We start from the raw sequence: 20,633 nt of genomic DNA, 5'->3' as shown, positions 1-20,633 counted from the left end.
CACGCGCTCTGCTTCCTGGGCGACCTCCAACAAAAAGGGAACACCTTGAAGGAACACTTATTTTTGCAATATTTGGGCTCAAAGAACAAAAACCCTGCTCTTATGAAGAAACACCTACATATTTCAAATAAAAACAATAAACAGCTGAAACCATGCCATTATAAAACAAGCATTTCCAATGCAATAGGTCTCGTATTTACGCGAGTTTAAGCTATTGCATTGTAAATGACAATGGATTTTATTCATGTTTCAAAAACCAAGATATAAATAAAAGGAATTGTCATTTACAATGCCAATAGCTCAAACACGCGTAAATGCGAGACCTGTTGCATTGCAAATGCTTGTTTTTCTGTGTGAGGACCCCGCTGATGCTTTGGAGGCTTTGCTGTCATGTGTTGTATCCATGCTATGTAGATGTCAGCATGCTTCTTTGAAAAAATCAATAAGACTGTGTTAAGAAAATACTTTATAGTTACATATATATTCACCTTTAATGTATGTCACTTCTTTGTATAAATTGATACTTTATGTTGCAGAATAGTTTACTGTACATTAATCTTTGATGTAAAACGTAAAGGACAGATGATGAGCGTGTCAGAGGAACGGGTGCTATTCATCGCACCTGATCAAATTTGAGACTGCGAGGTTTGGAATTTATAAGGTGGTATAAAGAGCACTGGCTCTGACGTTTTTTGGGAACACCACGCAGATTTTGGTGCCTAATGCACCAAAACCCGTAGGTTACCAGAAATGGCATACTGTTTTTGCTGTTAATTTCCAACAGGTTTGCCCTGCCGAAATTCAATAAAGGTGAGTGAGGTATATCACATAACTAGTAATTACCGGGTGCAGTAAATACCACCCAATTTCGAATTCCAACCCATGCACAAACAGCGGTTTGCACAAGAGTTGTTAAATTTCAACCAATTCGGAATCAGGGCCAAAAAGACAAAGTCAAAATGGGTACATCAGGTAGGAGTGGAATCCATCTGTCTTAAAATCTTCCCAAAAAACATTTACACATTTGGCTGAAAGACTAATTCCGTGCACTTCACATGGCACTTATAAGCCTGGTTCAAAGTTCACAACATGATTTGAAATTGACAAGTCAGGCGAACATATTACATTATGGAAATATAGCAGCCTATCTTTGATTAGCAGAATATGGCTTTTCTACTTATATGACTTAATGTAACTGAAAGTTCTTTTCTTCATGTCACTTGATCTAGGTGCAATTATGATTGCAACTGGGGGTGAGGCATGCTCAAAGTGCTAAAGAAGGTAAATATGAAACTCATTCTGTATGGATGAGCAGCTAGGCACGAATCATTGTATAAACCCGTACGTGCCACAAGGGAACCAACAACAGCAGCTCAATAACTCTGTGCCAAACAGATGAAGTCAAAGTGGGGCTGGAAGGGGAACACAGTTCCCAAAGCCAGGATTGCCGCTGCTTCACACAGGCTGCAAAGAACACTGCCGTCCCAAAGTCCTCTTCTCGCTCGGCCCCCACAGCTGCTGGCTAAGCAATCCGCAGCTTAAGTCGCTGCGACAGCCTCCTGCCAGATTCCTTCTGTGTGACGAGGTCAATCCGTTCCCGACCCATTCCCTTGCTTATGACCACTCCCGGCTCCACGCCGCTGCTCCCACATTGGGAGATTCAAACAATGCTAGCCAACCGCTGGTGAGCATTTTTGCAGGCTTTCTCCCACTCCTGCGGGTCCCCGCCCTCGGTAGGTGTTTATCGTGTGCCCCTGTGTGGTCCGTCTTCACCTTCCCGGACAGCGGCCATCATTAGAAAAGTTAATGATATGTTCTTTGACTTCTAGTCAGTTGTTTATGCTGGAGAAGGCTTGTCTACTTGGAGTGTCAATGCTTTGTTTGCTCCAGGAAAGAATGTCAAACCTAGGAGTACTTATGCATTGCAGAGACCTGTCTGTCAGATATTTCCGAAATTGGAAATTAATTATGAGTTAGGAAGCATGTTAGAAATGGGGGTCTCGAGTTGGCAGAGGTAGGTACCTTTATCCCAGTAGGGACCCTTCTGCCTAGTCAGGATAAGGGGGATACACTTCTAAAATAACCCCAGCTCACCCCTTTGGTAGCTTGGCATGAGCAGACAGGCTTATATCAGAGGCAGTGTGTAAAGCATTTGTGAACAAATACAGTAACTCAGTGAAAACACTACAAATTAACACCACACCGGTTTGGAAAAATAAATAATCTTTATCTAAACCAAAATTACAGAAATCCACAATACAGTACTAAACATATGATTCTTAAAAGATAGAAACAGTTCTGTTCCAAGAAAATGTAGGATGCAACACTTTTACACAAAATACCTTGAATGCATCGACAAATGCAAGCAAAAAGGGTTGCAGGGAAGGTGATGTGTCAGTTTCTTACACTCAGGGAAGGTGATGCGTGGGTTCCTTGCTCTGGGAGAGGTGATGCATCTGTTCCTTACTGCTGCGCAGGGGAGGTGATGCGTGGGTTCCTTACTGGAGAGGAGGTGATGCGTCGGTTTCTTACTGTGTGGGGAGGTGATGCGTCAGTTTCTTACTGCGTCCCTCAATGATGCAACAGACTTGATGCTTCGATGAGAAGCATGACGATCCGGAACGATGCGTCGGTTCTTCTCCAAACGGGTCAGCGTCAGAATCGGTGTGGTGATCTCGGATGTAGGAGATCGGTGCACAGGATTCATCGCACGGCAGACACTTCATCCAAGAGCAGGCGCTGCGTCGATTCTTTGGCAGTGGCGATGCATCGGAAAATTCTTGTCACACTGTTGCAGTTTCCAGTCCCGAAACAACCTCCAGAGGTCCAAAACACCAGCAGGCACCTCTAGGCAGGTCAGAACTCCCAGCAAGGGAGTTCAGGGGAGCTGGGGATGAATTATTTGTGTCCCTGAGACTTCAAAACAGGAGACAAGCTCTATTTCAGGCCCTTGGAGATCTCCCTCAAGCGGGGGAACCAGCAAAAGGCAAAGTCCTTCTCCTTTCCTTAGCAGAAAGTAGCCACTGCAGGCCAACCTCAGACAGCAAACAGCACAGAACAATATCCCTCCACATTTTCTTCAGCTCTTCTCCTTGGCAAAGGTTCCTCTTGATTTCCAGAAGTGATCTAAAATTCTGGGGTCTGGCCCCTCTTTTTATAATACAAAATCCTTCGTTCTCTTTGGCAGAGAAGCTCTTTGCCCAGTCAAAACCAGTTCAGTCCTCTCTGGTGCTGCTTCTTGGCAAGAGGTGGAAACAGCATTGTCTAAGGCTTACGAGGCCCATTCAGGTGTGAAAGAAATCTCCTCCCCTTACTCTGCATGCAGCCCAGGTCAATTCAGCCCAGCCCTGACACACCCTGGAAAAGTAGGACAAACCAAACTCCCCAAGTGGCTGTCTGAACAGAATGCACATCCTCAGCCCCTGTCACTCCAAAGCCAGGCAGTCAATACACAACCTAGCAGAGGACACTGGATGATTAGGCAAGACAATGCCTACTTTCTAAAAGTGGTATTTTCAAACACAGAATTTAAAAATCACCCTTACTAAAAGATGCATCTTAACATTCTGAATTCAGGCATATCAAACTTTGTTGTCCTATCTTGTTCCCATGGGCAGTTATGCTTATAGGATGTTTTAAGCAAACTCACCATTCTAATTTATGGGACAGAGAGCCTTTCAATAGTGAAAGATGAAATTGGCAGTATTTCACTATCAGGACATGCCACACACATCAGAGCATGTCCTACCTTTCACACACTAAAAAGAGGTGGCAGGGGGGACAAGGAGCTGGATATAGGTCCAGTGACTTGTGCTCCTGAATGTAAAGTCATCACTATAGAGAGACACAGTTCCCAAGGAAGAAGTAAGACTAGAGAGAAATGGCGAAGGATTGGTCGTTCGTGTGGGAAGGTCAGAGGGACCTTTACTTGATGCCCTCACACACCCCGAAGGATGTAATGCTTCATCATGGAGTGGTTCTCCTCATTGGGCCGGCATTGCAATGCCCAACAGGTCCCCCGGAGGGTCACTTTTTCGGAGATCTTTTTTAGGAATCTAGCCGTAAGGTATGTGTGGGTCTGCATGCAAGGATAAGTGAAGTGTAGATGTTAAAAGGAGACCAGAGGGGGTGAGGCAACATTATTTATTGAAAAGACCCTCTGTCATCAATAGAAAACCAAAAGGTTGTGTGCTGCTCGAGGGTGGTAATGGCCCTCAGTAGCTAGGCAAGTGCAAAGTCTTTTCTAGATAGGGATAGGGTCGACATGTTTCACACTGTGCTCTGGTCTCGGGAGGAGAACCTTCGCGCATCTTCAGGACCATGAAACAGGCCCACGACCTGCTAAAAACCTGGTGCACACACTGATCTGTTAGACTAGCCAATCAGGCACTGCCTGATTATCCTACAGGCCAGTCCAACCCTGCCTTTGTTTTGCTTGCCTCTTCAGTTTCCCAGTCATTTCTTCTATGTTATGGAGGAACCCTGGCCAGTGGGGATGTGAGAGCATGTACTGTTATATAGTACTCTGCCAAGATGTCATCTTATTGTCTAGTGCTGTTTGGATAAATACCCTGAGTCAAATGAATCAAAACCAATGTATTTATTTGTCAGCAAAGAAGCTCTTTTCTGTAACTTCTTTAAGTCTTTCCCTAGCTATCATCAACTACAGTCCAGGCCGTTTTGAGAAGTTACTCTTGTACAGGATGATGGCATGCTCCACATCAGCTATTAATAAGATCCCTGGGGTCTGTTTTAGTGGCAGCAAACCCATGCTTTCCTGCACACCACTAAGAGGAAGGAGATTGTGGTGTAGTCAGTAGGGGAACTAACCCCATCTCCAACATGGACAAACAGTTTTGGCAGATGCACAGGAAAGGGAAACAACCTTTACAACGCAGTCATTACATCACACTACATTTACAACACAGTCATTGCATCGCAACATCCTTTACAACGCATGTCACTACAACGCAGCCATTACATTGCATGTCACTACAACGCATGACACTACAACGCATGTCACTACAACGCAGGCATTACATCGCATGTCATTATAACACATACCATTACAACGCATAGTACCCCTACACTAACCAACACTTACCTTACTGTTGCACCCCCTGGAGTTAGAATAGTAATTATTACCCCTACACTATCCCACACTTACCCTGCTGTTGCACCCCCTGGAGTTAGAATAGTAATTTTTACCCCTACACTATCCAACACTTACCTTAAATGCAATGTAATGGTATGTGTTGTAAAGGTATGATGGAATTTAATGGAATGCATTATAAGTGTAGTTTTAAAAAATTAGTTGTAGTGGCATGCGATGTAAATGTGTGTGTTGTAAAGGATGTTGCGATGTAAAAACTGTGTTGTAAAGGCATGCATTGTAAATGTATGCATTGTAACGTCATACATTCCACAGGAAAGGGTGGCATCCTAATTTAAGATGGTCAGGCCACCACCAATTCTGCTGGCATTAATTATGTGCATGGATGGTAACCTCCAAATAAGGCAAATGGTCCACCTCTGATAGACTTTCCATTATACTTGAATTACATTAAAAACTCTACATTGTTGTTGTTTAATTTCCAGAGTTGTTTTAAACGCTTCTTGTGGCGAGTCTGTGTCTATATATTTCTATGAGTTGATATGCATCAAATTGCGTGTAAGGTATACCAAAACAAATATTAAAATAATACCATAATGTTTTTTGTTTTATAGCAATATATTCAAAGGATATGCAATATGTATGTACCACATGTCAAGTATCCGTGAGTCATTCAACGGACCTTATGCTCATAAAGAAGGGCCTGAATATCATTGGTCAATGTATGAAGGGAAGGTACCATATCCACGGCCTGGTTCTGTAAGTAAATCAAACATATATTGCTACATTTTACTTTCATCCAACCATGTACTCTTTTTGAAATAAATAAATAAATACACTTTACAATAACTCTGAGGCAATATTGATATGGCAACATGACGAGGCTACAAAAGTAAGTCAGTCAAATACAAGGATTGAGCTAAAAGAAATAAATCAAGGAACAGAGATTACATAATGTTTATGTTTCTCCACCTGCACAGCATTTGAGCTGTGCTTGCAAAATCTTTAGTATTAAAAAATCCTCAAAAGGGGTTTAGAACCTGCCCATTACTAACCAGTACTTTCCATTCATTGGAATCAACATCGCTCTAATTTCCATACTTCTGATTGGTCAGCATGTTGTCTGCTTTCACTTTGCACGTCTTCCTGCTTTGCCTGCCCATGCCATGGAGCATGGCGGAAATACAGCTTCCGGCCACTGACTAGTGGCTAGTGGCCAGAGTTCTTCCACTGGCTATGCACTTTGAAAGGTACTATTTATTTGTTTACTATCTAGCACTCCATATGAGAGCATCTGCAGGCCATCACCAGTCCTCCCTGGCGTTCTTCCTACATATTTCCTAGCTTGCTTCCTCCCTCCCTCCTCATTGCTTGCCCACCCCTTCATGCCTTCCTGTTTAACCTGTGAGGACACTTATTTTTCCCATTTCTCTGGCCCTCTGCCCCCTGCTCCTTACTAACTTTTGTCTCTCTGACCTCAAAATACACAACTAAATTTAAAAAATGCACTTGCAGGAAAATGCTTATCTACAAAACAAGGAGATTGTGCATACAGCTCAGCAAACAGAACGTTGTTTGCTTTCCACTTTCAGTGACCCCACACCGCCAAAGTGTTTAAGCTCTGTGATTTTGCAAATATTAATAATTTAAATATAGTGATAGAGCAAACGTGTAGCACGTATCCAAATGTGCACAGAATGGCTTGTGGTAACAAATCTTAGGTTTAATTTTGTAAGTACAGTACCTAACCGAGCCAGAACATGTTTGTGAAAGTCACATTCTTGTAAAGAGTTATCTACTAGAAAGTTCTACTTAAGCAGAAATCCTTCATTTGAGACGGGTTGATTTACCACAACGTAGCTGGCAGTAATGCCAACCTGTACTGGGAAACTACTGCTGTGCGTCCATTGGCGTTGCATAATGCTAACCTGCTGCGAAGAAGCTGTCACTGGCCACGTCCTGGTAAGATGAAAGTCTTAGGGCCTAGATTTTAAGGCTGAGGCTGAAGGAAGACTCTCCTGGTGAGCTGCCGTGCCATCCTGGTCATCTCTCACAATCCGGCGTGAGTGCCACCGTCTCGCCGTTATCTCACGGTGTCACGTACTTTGCATTTATTTCAATTGAAAGTTTCTTCAGGAGCGTGGAATGGATCAAGCACAGCAACCTAAGGATAAAATGTAGCGCTGCTACAGAAAACATTTGTGTACCTCTTGTGAAAACTGTTACAAGGAAAAAATGCCTGAAGTTGTTCACACAGCTGAATTGATGCATAAGTCATACGTCGCAGGTCATCCTCTCTCATGTCTGGCATTATTCAAATGCATAAAACGTGCCATGGTCAGTTTAAGGTTTGTTTGAAAGGAGGCTCCCAACCAATGCCGGTGTCTCAGTTACACACAGTTGCCAGTATCTGTTTGAAAAACATTCAATTATATATATATATATATATATATATATATATATATATATATATATATATATATATATATATATATAACCCACGGCAAATCGGAATTCACGATAGAATCCACATGAGTCCACTCGGTCAGTTTCAGCAGTTTAATCTCAGTACAGCAAACAAGGACGATGCGTTTCGACCACGTCCCTGGTCTTGGTCACAGGACCACTGCCTCCATTTTGTGGTATTTAAGGCTACGTGCACTTTAAAATTACATGAACATAAAATAAATGATACGGCACATTTTTAGTAGTGTTAAATAAAAAGTGAAAACAGACGCAGCTGTTTCAATATCTGCCATTTTAGACATATTGGCATATTGTAGTCTAAAAACAGTTTGTGATTGATGACTGTAACAGGTAAATTACATGGAAATTCATCAACATCATTGTTTGGCTCAGTATAAGAAATAAAGGGTGTAGTGCCCCATATGCTAATTGTTATAGTGACTAGAGGAAATTCCTCGTGGCTATGGTCAACCTTTGTCTTTCGTGGTAATATATATATGTATTGCTTTGCGGTAAAATACACAAACCTAAACTTTAGTTTCTAACATTACTTAAGTGTAAACCATTACAAGACAACAAGGTTGTAAGGCAACAAGCATTCACTCAGAATTGATTCGATTCTGAGCGGTCACTCAATCAATCAATCAGGGTTAGTAAAGTGCAGCTACTCACCCACAAGGGTCTCAAGGCGCTGGAGGGATGTGAGGGGGGCACTCCATTAAGTGCTGGGGTCACTGGAACCTCTTCCTCTCCCCCAATACTTGACTGACTAGCACGGGTATGAGATAAATGAATACATAAGAAAGGAAGGAAAAACAACGTTTGCATTGCTGCAGATTTATGAAAATGTGAATTTCAGAAACTGAAGAGGTGCAGCAAGTGAACGGGCAATGGTCCTATATTTGAAAATTATCCCAAAAATAAAAGAGCAGGGCATCAGAAAACAGATGTCCACTGTAGCTTACCTTTACCGGAATCAGCATGTTTTCTTGACAATAAACTGCTTTTCTTTTTCAGTGTGCCAGCAAAGTTAATGGAGGCCGCCACGCCAGCACCAGGGAATATCCGGATGATGTGTTGCGGTTCTCGAGGAGCCACCCACTGATGTATGAGCCTGTGAAGCCCGTTCACAGGAGGCCTGTCCTCGTGAAGACAGATGGAAACTACAACGTGAAGCAGATAGCAGTGGACCGAGTGGAAGCAGAAGACGAGCCCTATGATGTGCTGTTTATTGGAACAGGTGAAGCATTTGCTTTTTTTTTGTTGCAGATTTATCTAACGCGAACTCGACCGAAGGTATTGGAGCGCTTTACATGAGCACCAGTTACATGACATGAGGACACATTCATTTTTTTTGGAAGGCTCGGGGAGATTAAGTGATTTGCCCAAAATCACAGGATGCTGAGCCTCGGAAGAGGCTCGAACCTGGTTCCCCAGCTCCAAAGTTGGCAGCTCTAGCTGTGAGGCCACATCCTCTCCTACCTACTCTGACTACCTGGTCTCTATCTAAGAGAATAAGACAGGAGTTTATGCAGCGTTGCTTATATCTGACAGAGGATGGGTCATCTTGAGAAGCAATGTGAAGTGCATAATGCTACTGCTTTGTGCGCATTCTCCATTAACTTCTCCAGCTGTGAATCAATGCAGATGCAAAGTCCATCTGTCTGTCTCTCTATCTATCTCGAACTGTGGAACTGCTCAACCACTCTCTTAAATGTAGCATAACAAAGATATAACTAAAAGCGTGCCGTGTAAATAAGTCCAATCTGTTATATAAGGAGACAATGGAACAATACACTCTATATCTATCACTGTATCTACAAAATGGTTGCTTCTGAAACACAGTTTCGAGGCAGAGAAATCAATCATTCGTTCAAAAGAACACTAAGTGCAGCAAACGACTGACGACTGAAAACCCTTATTCGCGTGCTCCCTTAGGCAATTTGTGCAGAAGAGAAATGTGAAGGCAAGAAATAGCACAGCAGGTTTTCTGAAAGTCCCAAAGGGGCGATGTTTTTGCCTGGTTAGCACACGGTCAGAGTGGAGTTCAGAACAAAGGTTCTATAGAGGTTTGTGTACGCGTTGCGCGATCTTGTCTGTCATGTTTGCGAATGACTTGGATTGGTGTTGCTTTATGCCTTGACTTACTTTAACTGGTCTTTCCATGAGCCTGGTCCTGATCTTTGCTCTTCTTTCTTTGCTAGCCTGAGTTTTCGTTGTTTCTTGTTCGCTTGTGTGGTTCAAATCTCGGCATTGGTAAAAGGTTTAGCTTGATCACCCTCCTTCACTTAACTCCCCCTCATCCCTCAGATTTGTAACCAATCAAAATGTGGAAGCCCAAAAGACACAACAAAATGATGAGCAAGAAAGTGTTTTTAGCGAAGAGAGAGGAGAAGGGGTGTCTGAAATTCATCCGTCAACAATCAAATGAAGACTAGGAGACTGAGAGGGTAGGCCTGGGAAGCGGTAGCTCCTTCTGTCTTCGACTTTATGCTCACATTCAGGCTCAGCAGCGGCGCTTTCAAAGGCTCTAGTGTGAGCAGGATGCTTAGTCACACGTTGCACACTGCTCCAGAACATGACTATAGACATTGGCGACCATGCCCCACAGCCACTCATATCACTTCCCATCACGATTCCAGTTCGTGCAGGGATCAACGTTTATCCAACAAGAGGAGAAGGAATCGGATGTTATGGGCATCCTGCCTTACATCGGAGCATAACTCAAAACATTTTCCAAAACCACCATGAAGGCGAGCATAAGATATTAAGCAACCATTGGCCACAACTGCCATAGGTATTCAGAGTGTTAGATCTGGTCCAAGAGTAGAAATGAGATGCAGCCCCGCATGTCTTTGTTGTACAACAGAGAGATGGTCAGAATGTTCAACATCTACCAACCTATAGCATCAGGGCAAGGGCTATCTATGCTTTGTTAATCTATGCGAAGTGTGATTAAAAAGCATGTGGTTGCAGTCCTTCATGTATAACCTATTTATCAAAGCATGCCTCGTGTAAATCACATCTATATCTAAAAGAGTGCAGTGTCTATCGGCAGTGTCTAGGCAAACACTCATCGCTCTGTACTTAACTTGTAGATAATGGCATCGTTCTTAAAGTGATCACGATCTACAACCAACAGACTGAAACAATGGAGGAGGTGATCCTTGAAGAGCTGCAAGTATTCAAGGTAGATCTGGCATCCAATGCCATTCTTTTGTAGAGCTGTAAATCTATTGATTATCCATCACTGTTGTAAATAGGTATGTGCAACTATTCCATAAATGTCAATAGAACACAAATATTTAAATTTAAAAATGCATTTCCTTGCGCTGAAAATACTTCTGCCAACGTTGAATAAATATCTAATAGAATCCATGATCCTAAATCTCCTTCGCTTGAATCATCTACAGTTAAAATGTACTGTTTATGTGTAAGATGTTTGTTTGCTTTTATTGTAATCTTTTATCAATAGTTTTACATACTGACCACACCATCACGGATCATTGTGTAGCTTTCACAAAAGTGATGGTTCACTTACTTGTCACCATTTACGTTACTTTGCGCAAAAGGACACTCACCTGCTTCTACGCATCAAGAGCCTCTTATAAATACAAATGTCTATCAATCTTATCCCTAGCACAGGTAATCAATGTTTTATAATGTTTCATTTGCCAAATAATTCATAAAATAATGCTTCTTTTTTACGATCTTAAATTTCCAAAAGTGAGCAGTTAAGGACTGGCGTTTCATCAATTCTTAAGAAATGTTGAAATTGTAATATTTGTATATACTTTCATGTGCTATAAAGTTGTCTAAAGACTACAACAAATTACTCAAATCATCACCTTGCTGGGTTAAAGGCTAGCAGAACAATAAAGAAGGCGTGATGCCTGCATCCTACCTGGGGCTGAGCAACATTGACATGAGGGGCAAAAGGAAATATCTTGAACTCAAGCGGTATTGTGGTGGTGATTTAACTGTCACTATATATTAACAGTGCCATTTATATTTGGAAAAATATGCTATGCCTAAAAATTTTATTTTAAGAGTGACTTGTTGCTGAATTGAATGCTTGGAATTTTCAACATTTTGGGGACTGTTTCCGAATGGCCCAATGTAGATGTGGTGTACCCGCGTGATGGAGTCTTTAACTCCAGCTGGAAGCCCAGGAATACAATTAAATCCTCTAGAATGGGCAATAACGTATGAGCCCAGGAATACAGAGTACAATTTTTACAGGTCCATGTTTTCACATATTTGCCTCCTGTTTGAAGCAGGGAGTAAATATGTGAATAGGCTATTTACAAGACTGTGGTGCTGACTGTTGTGGCATTGGATGGCGAGAGGGCAGAGCATGTGAGGAGATAGAGTTTACTGCCCCCATAATGCTACATTTAGAGTGCAGGTGAGACACAGCAGCTGCCTGCATCTCCACTCAAAGGCAAGGTTTATCCCCTCTGGGCATAAAATGATCAGGTCTGGAGTATACGGGCACATGAATTCCAGGCCCGGGGACACCAGTAAATGTAGAGTGGACTGGAGCAGTATCCCTCCTGCAAATACCACTCTGGGACACTCTTAATGGAGGCCTCAATTATTTATGTTAAAAAATCTATAAAGATCTAGAATGGTCTAAACCCATGATTAACTTTGTGTAATGATAGCACTCAAACCCACCACTCAAAACTATAATGCATCATCAATATTGGTATCCTTATGATCATTTGCATTATTTGCGTTATAAGAAAATAAAAATGTCAATGAATGTCGGTCAATTTCCAGCTGCCTTTATTCAAGAAGATCTCTCTGAGTCGAAGTGTGTGTTCGGACTTTGGAATCGTCCCTCTATTTAATATTCTAGTAAATCTGGATTGAAGGATCCATGGGGTGAGATCATCCTTCATAACAATTTAGTGGCGTGTTTGCACCGCTAACTGTTGGTTGACGGGTGCATCGCCTTCAGAAAGACATGCGCATTTCACATGCGTTGGTTATACTTTTTCTGCCATGGTGATCTTTACGGCTAGACCGGGGCTGAATGTGTACGAGCTTGTAAAGATTTGAGAGCAGGTCCTGGAGATCCATGGTTTGTTTGGAGACTATTGATTGTTTTTCTTCTTCGGTGCGTTTTCAGTCCTTCTCATGCACAACCGGCAGATTCATCAATGGCAGCTTTATAGAATGACTTGTGCGCATGCTCAGAGTGTGAGAAAGTGGCTCTGTATATACTGTTCCTTAATAGGTACAGGGTGTACAGAGTCCACAGTCCCCCAGGGTTTGACAGAGGTTAAAGTTAGATATAACCTTACTCTCTAAAGTGGTAGCTTGGTCGAGCAGTAAGGCAGTATCAGAGGACAGTGTAAAGCATTTGTTGTACACACTCAGTCAGCAAATGGTCTCACACACTCAATAACTGAACTCTAGGCCAATGGTTTATATATAAAAAATATATGCTTGTTTTATTTTAGAACCAACACTTGGATTTATAATATACTTTCTCAGCAGGAGATGTTTCATATAAATACTTTTGCAATATGCAATAGACTTTTGTAAACAGTTACAAGTGGTTGCAGTAGGCAAATCTATTTTTTAAACACAACAATGCATTGAGCTCAATGGTAATTTCAAGTTATTTGCAACAGATTACTTCTTAGATTACTTTTGGAATTCCAGGACTGGATCCTAGATTCAGTCCTGGGTCAGTTCTCAGAATCAAGTGATGAAAGTCGACTTAATTACTGTAATGATTTTTAAACAATATTTAGCTATTTTAAAAGTTGACACTTAAAAAATATTTCAAAGAAAACAGTCAATGTTTCCCTATAGAAGAAAATTCAGGTTACAGGTACAGTATGTTCTGGTTACTTTTGTAATCCAGTACTGGGTGCCTAGACTCAGTACTGGGACCTTTATCCAAAACAGGTAAGTAATTACGTTTTCAGATATTATACGATTTTTGAAGAATATTTAAAGATTGCAGAAATCGACACTTAGAAGAAATTTCACTGAAAAACAGTCAATGGTTTCCTATGGAAGAAAATTGAGTTGAGGGTAAGTATAGTTGTAAGTATTTTTCAGAGTCAGTGCTGGGCACCAAGATCCAGCACTGGGAGCTCACCTAAGAGCAGGTGAGTAATTTCGTTTTCGTTACTCGGCTGATTTTTGGTGAATATTTTAAGATTTGAAAAGTCCACACTTAAAGAAATTTCTGGAAAAAGCCAGTCTATGTTACCCTAAGAGGAAAATAGAGTTTGCGGTTTAAGGGTAAGTACTCGACTGGCAGAGTTGAGGTTCTGGGCATAGACTCAGGGGTCCCCCAGGGTCAGGTAGGTATAGTTGGTTCACCCTCAGCGGCTCTAGGGCGGCCGGGTGCAGAGAGAGTTAGGCCCAATGTTCTCCTGTGAGGAATAGGGGGCCTTGGTTGGTGGCTGCTGACTGGCAAGCCACGTGGCTGTGGGAGCTGGGCTCCTGGTCACTTACTCAGGGCAAGTGGGGAAGTAGGTAGGTGTAGAGTTTTCACTGCCAGGGCCACTCGGGCGGCTGGGTGCAGAGTGCTTTTGAGCCTTCGGGCGCTCAATTGATTTCAATGGCAAATCTCCGGTTTAGAAAAAGACTGCAAGCTCAGGGACGAGGACTCTTCGGAGAGGTAAGTTGGGTAGTTGGAGGATAGGTAGGTACCCCGGGATTGGGCACAGGAGGCCGTGGGGCGCCGCGTGCAGGGGTGCCTTTTGGTGTCGGGAAATCTTACCCTCTGTTGATCGCGGTTGGGGGGGCACCTTGTTCTGAGGCTGCAGGCTTCTTCAGGAGTGTCGAGGGAGATCCTTGGGTGCCGGACTCGGGGTCACAGTCGCCGTGGGGTCGTCCCCAGGGTCTTTGTTCACTCCGGCACTGGCTAGGCTTGGCTGGTGCAGAGTGTGCTGGGTTCGTGGTTCCGGGCTGCTGCCAGGGATTAGAGATAGGTTTTGAGTAGAGCCTCTACTCATGGGAGTCCCAGGGGCTTAGAGCCAAAAGGTAGCCAGGTCCTCCGGGGTTGGTGAGGTTGCTGGCCACAAGAGATGCCGGGTTGGAGCAGGAGCAGGTTCGAGGGTCGACAGGCCGGTAGGGCTGGGGCCAAAGCAGTTGGTGTCTTCCTCTTTTCAGCAGCTGCAGGGCAGGTCTTCTTTCTTCTTGCTCTTCGTAGTTTTGAATCTGGAATCTTGGGAAAGGAAGGTTCAGGGTGCCCCTAAATACTAGATTTAGGGGCGTTACAGGTAGGTGAAGGGCAGGGACCAATGGGTCCCTGTCCTGGGGTGGGTACACCCCCTATCCTCCTGTGGGAGGGGGGCAGTAGCCTAGTGCTGATAGGGTAGGGCTCCCCATCTTCAAGATGGCGAGAGCCCGGAGATGTGCTTCACCTCGCCTCCCCCACCTGAGGGGTGGGGTTGGCAGGCTGGCACATCCCCTGTCCTTATTTGGGGTTTCCGGCCAAAGCTTCCCGCCAGAGTGGGGGGTTGCAGGGGCCTGGGGAAGCTCACAGAGGCGGCATGCCTTTAAAGCTTCCCCCTGCCTATCCTGGGGGAGGAGATTTAGCACCTCGCCCAGTATGTGCATTGTTGCAGGCCCAGGAGAGCAGGGGCTCTCCTACCCAGGGGTCCAGCAACATGTCTGCTGGGTGGCAGCCTAGGCAGCCTCAGAGCAGACGTGGATTGTAGGTTAGGTTTAAGGGGGCACCTCTAAGATGCTCTCTGGTGTGCTGGGTACATTAAATCCCACACTGGCATCAGAGTGGGTTTAATGTGCTGAGACGTTTGATACCAAACTTCTCAGTCTTTAGTGTTGCCATTATGGTGCTGTGGAGCTCGTGTTTGACGAGCTCTCAGCACCATGTACTCTTAAATGGCAGCATTGCACTTACAGTGCTCAGGAATGGACCTGGGCACTGTAGGGGCACAGGGCTCCTGTTCCTGTGCCCACACCATTGGCATAAGGCACCCAGCTAGAGGGGTGACTGATGTATGCCATGGCAGTGTAGGTGATGGGCATGGCACACAGGGATGTGTGCCAAGTCGACTTTGTTTTTGTCTTGCACCCAAACACTCAGCCTGCAAAGGCAGTGTGTGTGTGTAAGGGTACAGGGCCTCTAAGGGTGGCACAAGGAGTGATGCAGCTCTTAGAGGCCTTCCTTGGTCACAAGGCCCTCGGTACCTAGGGTACCATTTACCAGGGGCTGACATGTCGCCAGGGTTTGCCAATTTGGGTTTGGTTTGTTTTAGGGAAGGAACATAGGCCCTGGGCACCTGATTGGCAGGAGTCTAGGGCACACTCAGTCAAAGTACATTCAGCAATTCAGCAAAAAGTGGGGGCATACCATGCAAGAAGGATGGCACTTTCTCACACAGAGGAGCTGTGCTTTTGACAGGCATTTCCGATGTCCTCTATTTAAGCACAAAGACAAGACTGCAGTGTGTAAAGTACAAAAAGTACATCTGCCAGCTTCTGAGGCAGATGGCTCCAGGTAAGTGTATAGATATTATTTGTGGTACAGGATCATAGAACCTGAATTTAAACATTAAAGCTTCAGTTTGTAAAACCTCACAGGGTTTTTTTAAATCGCGGGCCCAATTGGTTGTTAGAAAGCTCAGTGAGTTTATTTTCATTTTACAGAGACTCGTGAGCAGCTACTAGTTAACATTTCACATTTCTCAGCATGATCTAATAATACCACAGTTACACAATAGTAACACCAAGTACGTAAATCAGTGTCTGAGTTGGATATAAAATCAAACCAATAATCTTTTTAATGAGCATGTTTTGTGCATTTCATTGTATTCACACTGTGCCATTCCCCCGATTCAGTGCTCTTCAGTTGCTAATGCCATAAGAACCTTGAAGTGGGTGTGTCTATGGCGTGGCCAGAATGGAATCATTAATTTGAGACACAAAATCTCTTGTTTCTGATTAGTTTCACAACTGGATTCATTTTTGTATCCCAACTGATATGATATTTTCAAAACTACGGGGCATATCTACAAGGCCTAGCGGTAAATATCGCTAATTGCGCTTAGCGTGATTGAAGTTATCGCCATCTATCGCTGGATATTAACGCTGAGATAGCGCGTTATCATCAACGGCTAGCTCCAAAGGGATAAAATATCCAGCGATAGCGGCGAAATGCTGCAACATCGCTGGTAATCCAGCGATAACATGTCAGCGATAGGGTAGTCCTTGTTGGTAAGCCGTGGGGGGATTCATCATAACAATCCACCCCCCATAGGGTAATATGGGTAAGTCAGAAATTAACCTGGTGTTAGAAAGCAGCGTTAATTGGGTCTTTGCGTGACTTTCATAGTCAGGAACGCCTACCTTGCATCTCATTAGCGATGAGATGCAAGGCGTTAGTGAAATGTGCGATGACACACGCTAAAGCCGGTTAGCGTGCCCTTCCTAATACCGCGTTAGGATTATCGCCGCTTTACGGGTGAAAACAGCCGCTAAAGCGGCGCTAATCGTCTTGATGATATGCCCCTACATGGTTTATTCTGAGTGCAAGTGTGAGGAATGGCAAATCACAAAACATATCATATTATTTTGAAAAAAGGAAATGGTGAGACGTCACTGTTGTTATCAATCCAAAATATATATTGATGTGTGTCACTTGTTAATGGTGTACTATATTTGAAAATTGGCATGTGAGCCATGTGTTAGAACATAACAATGAACCATAGTGTTGTGGAAATGGTTTAATGGGCGATGCTGGCTAGTTTGTTTTTCAGTGCGAATGTCTGGAGTGTATAGGACTTCAGGCAATGTACCAAAACACGTATTTAAATGTAGTGTATCTATTTTATGCTGAATTTCATCAGGCACACCTTCGCGATAGCTGGACCTAGATAATCTCCCTCTCAGTCAAGAAATTCTTTCTTTCGTTGTGATTGTGCTGCAAGGGTCGCATTGCTCTGTTAGTCCTTTCAGTAATTATGTCTGTTCTCCCACTTTTCTTTTATAGGCTCCAGTTCCCATCATTTCTATGGAAATTTCAATGAAAAGAGTAAGTATCTATTATTTCAATAGTATCCACCTGTCCAGCCGGAGAATTATTGAAATTAATTGACCTGTTAAAAATGTGAATGTCTGCCTCCCATGATAAATGGATTAGAATTTTTGTAAAGTGATTGCGTGAAATATTTAATTAGTTTCTCATCATCACGCTTGTGCATTGTACCGGCTGCATTGGTGGCCGTGGTCTTGATGGTCAGGGGTAGTTTGTGCACACAGGCCCAAGCCGGTCAACCATTGACAATGCATCCCTACTATCAGGAATATCTCCTGACATGTTTAAAGGTAGAAACGTTGCTCGATTAAATAAAAACAAGCCTATCCAAACTGCAGTCCTTTGTACCCATCAGGGCATGACCTACACGGGTAAAGGCGATTGAAACAATATAGCCCCCTAATCACAGGAACAGACACATAACATTCAATGTCCACACATTTTGTAAAATGGCTTGGGTATCTACAGTACTGAGTTCACTATACCATAATTTATAAACCTGGAAGACTATAGACCACTTTGTGATTCAGCATCTTTCAATTTATATTAGGCGTTGTCCTCTTTAGGATACAGTAGTTGGACTCTGCCTCACTGTACATTCATGGATCATTAGCAGTATTACATATAAGATTTGCAGTTTTTTTTCTGATCTGTGCATAAAAGATTCTACCGTCAAATTTATAAAAGTGTCGCACGGATGAAGTTCCTGTGCTCCACCATGCAAGTCAATGTTTTAGAGAAACGGCGACAGAGAAGTCTTGCTAGGTGTCATTCTTTTCCCGTGTGACCATAGCCTTGCTCATATCGTTCTTATCATAGTCTTTCTTCACATTTGGTTTAGATAGTGCTGCATATACAAGATAATGCTCCCTCTAAACAACATAAGAAATCCTTCAGCTTCACTGAAACTGAGCAAATCGCTCAGAGCCTACAATAGTGAAAGAACTGAATCATCTAAGAATGACTGTCACGGGAGATCTTCGCAAAATATCTGTGGGGAAAAAAAGTTACACAGAACCCATTTCCCTTGAAAACAACAGCAAAATATTCTCACATATAATGAAAAACTTTTGATAGTTGGAAATGGGACACTTTGTAAGGGATTGTGTACCAGATAGGGCCCTCTTCACGGTTATTGTCCTTGGCTTCCACTTGGTCATTAGTCATATTCTGAAACAGGCTATGGAGACCGCAGTGTCAGGCCTCATTGCTTGTGGATCTGACTATCCCTTGAACCATAGTGACTGCTTGCTCTAGTCGCTTACAGTGCTGATCTTGGAAAGAACTTTAGGTGGTAAGCAGAAACGATGATGTCAGCATTTACCTACTCGTTCATAGATAACGTAGAGTGCAAATCTCCCCACTCTAAGGTTTTAACCTAGGCAATACAAAGGTTAGATAATGCATCATAGAAGCTGAGGATTTATGAGCAGGGGAGAAGGGTAGGAATTCAGGATGTGCGTCACTTAGGGTCCTTATTTAGATCCTGTTAACTCTTTACAGCCCTGAAGGTTTGCCCAGCAGGCACCATGTTTAAAGCGCCTGCTCGCCCCAACAAACTTCCAAGGGGGAGTTTGTTTTCGGTGAGCAAAAATAAATGGCCCAAACACAAAGGGAGTTCTCTCCCTACACGTGGAAGCCATTTAACACTTTCCCTGCCCATATCCACCATGTGCAACTATTTCATGCGCAACTAGTTCCTCTTTTAGAAGTAAAATTGACATCAGGACATATTTACCATGTCAGACTCACATACACTTCTGTTTCTATTATCTCAAACACACAGTATATATCCCCAAACTTTTTGGTGACGTGTACTGCTTCCATCTTTCCTGCCCTGCTCATAGAGGCATCTCAGACGCGTATTTGGGAAGACATTGATTATTTGGGGCTTTACAGATTTCAGATGTACAGCAGTGTCGATGTGATGCTTTTGCATATGACACCCCTTTGAGTGACCTTTTCTAGTGACTTTTTCTTTATGTATTCCTCTTAGCAACAGCTGTACATTGGGTCCGAGTCTGGTGTAACCCAAGTAAAGCTTCATCAGTGCCACATATACGGCTCTGCCTGCGCGGACTGCTGCCTGGCTAGAGACCCGTACTGTGCGTGGGATGGCGTGTCATGTTCCCGCTACTATCCATCTGGAATGCAGTCCAAAAGGTAAAAGCAAATGCTGTTTATTCGCTTGAGGATTCATTTACACCAGGACACGAATGCCTTTCTTTTAATGCAAGAAACTATCTCGGTGTTTTGTCGATAACACTTCCCTCGTGCTCCATTCCAATATTTAAAAAAAGGAATTGCCTGGTGGCCTCTGCCTTTCCCAGTCCCCTCAGCAACGGCCAGATCCCGTCCCACTGTTGAGCTCAGGCAATGCCTTGCATCCTGCCACCTTCCCACACGATCCTCTCGGCCTCCCATCCTAAAGCCCTGCTCAACCCTCTCACATTGAGAATGGAGGGCTGGCACCTCATTGGCTCTTCAGTGCTGCCTGCATTTCCCTATTAGCGGAGATATTCAGAGACTCGTGCCTGACTGGAGAGATTATGGTTGATGGCACAATAGTACCAGCCTCATTCCACTGCCTCCCTGGGGCTTGTGGATAACTCGGGAAGGCGGCAGTGTATCGCCATCAGTTAGAGCTTCAGGGTGCACGGTTTCAATGCTCTGACCTCAAAGCAGTGAAAAAACAAAACTTGTTTTAATATGTAATACAAAAATTACAGTAATTTTTTAATAAAATGATTGCAGCCTTCATTGTATAGTTCTACAAATAGAAAATTACTATGAACAATGGGATGTTGAAAAAATTGTAATTTGCATTTGTGTAGTAATTTTGAACATTGTAGCATGTGTGATATAACAGTGAGATGCCCAGCATACACATTCATCCTAAACAGGCTCCAACACAGAACACCTGCTGTTTAGGTCGAGCCTAGACAGCCTAGACAGCGCTTGCGCTGTTGGATGTACTTTGTGGGATCTGGAGATCAGCCATAGGACTTGTCTGCTTTCGTC

General features: G+C 43.4%; 1 protein-coding gene across 1 annotated transcript in view; it reads left to right on the top strand.

Moving 5' to 3' along the window:
• Positions 1-20,633, top strand: part of SEMA3E (semaphorin 3E) — a 612,412-nt gene that overhangs the window by 505,375 nt on the left and 86,404 nt on the right. Inside the window, exons 10-14 of the mRNA XM_085652902.1 lie at positions 5,728-5,872; positions 8,597-8,819; positions 10,678-10,769; positions 17,568-17,609; positions 19,609-19,775. Of these exons, the coding sequence (XP_085509028.1) occupies positions 5,728-5,872; positions 8,597-8,819; positions 10,678-10,769; positions 17,568-17,609; positions 19,609-19,775 (669 nt within the window). The remainder of the gene's footprint in view (positions 1-5,727; positions 5,873-8,596; positions 8,820-10,677; positions 10,770-17,567; positions 17,610-19,608; positions 19,776-20,633) is intronic.

This window comes from Triturus cristatus, chromosome 4_1 (genome assembly GCF_964204655.1).
Source record: "Triturus cristatus chromosome 4_1, aTriCri1.1, whole genome shotgun sequence".
In the NCBI taxonomy this organism is placed as follows: domain Eukaryota; kingdom Metazoa; phylum Chordata; class Amphibia; order Caudata; family Salamandridae; genus Triturus; species Triturus cristatus.
Note: the sequence above shows the minus strand (reverse complement) of the source record. Positions and strands in the feature narration are given on the sequence as shown.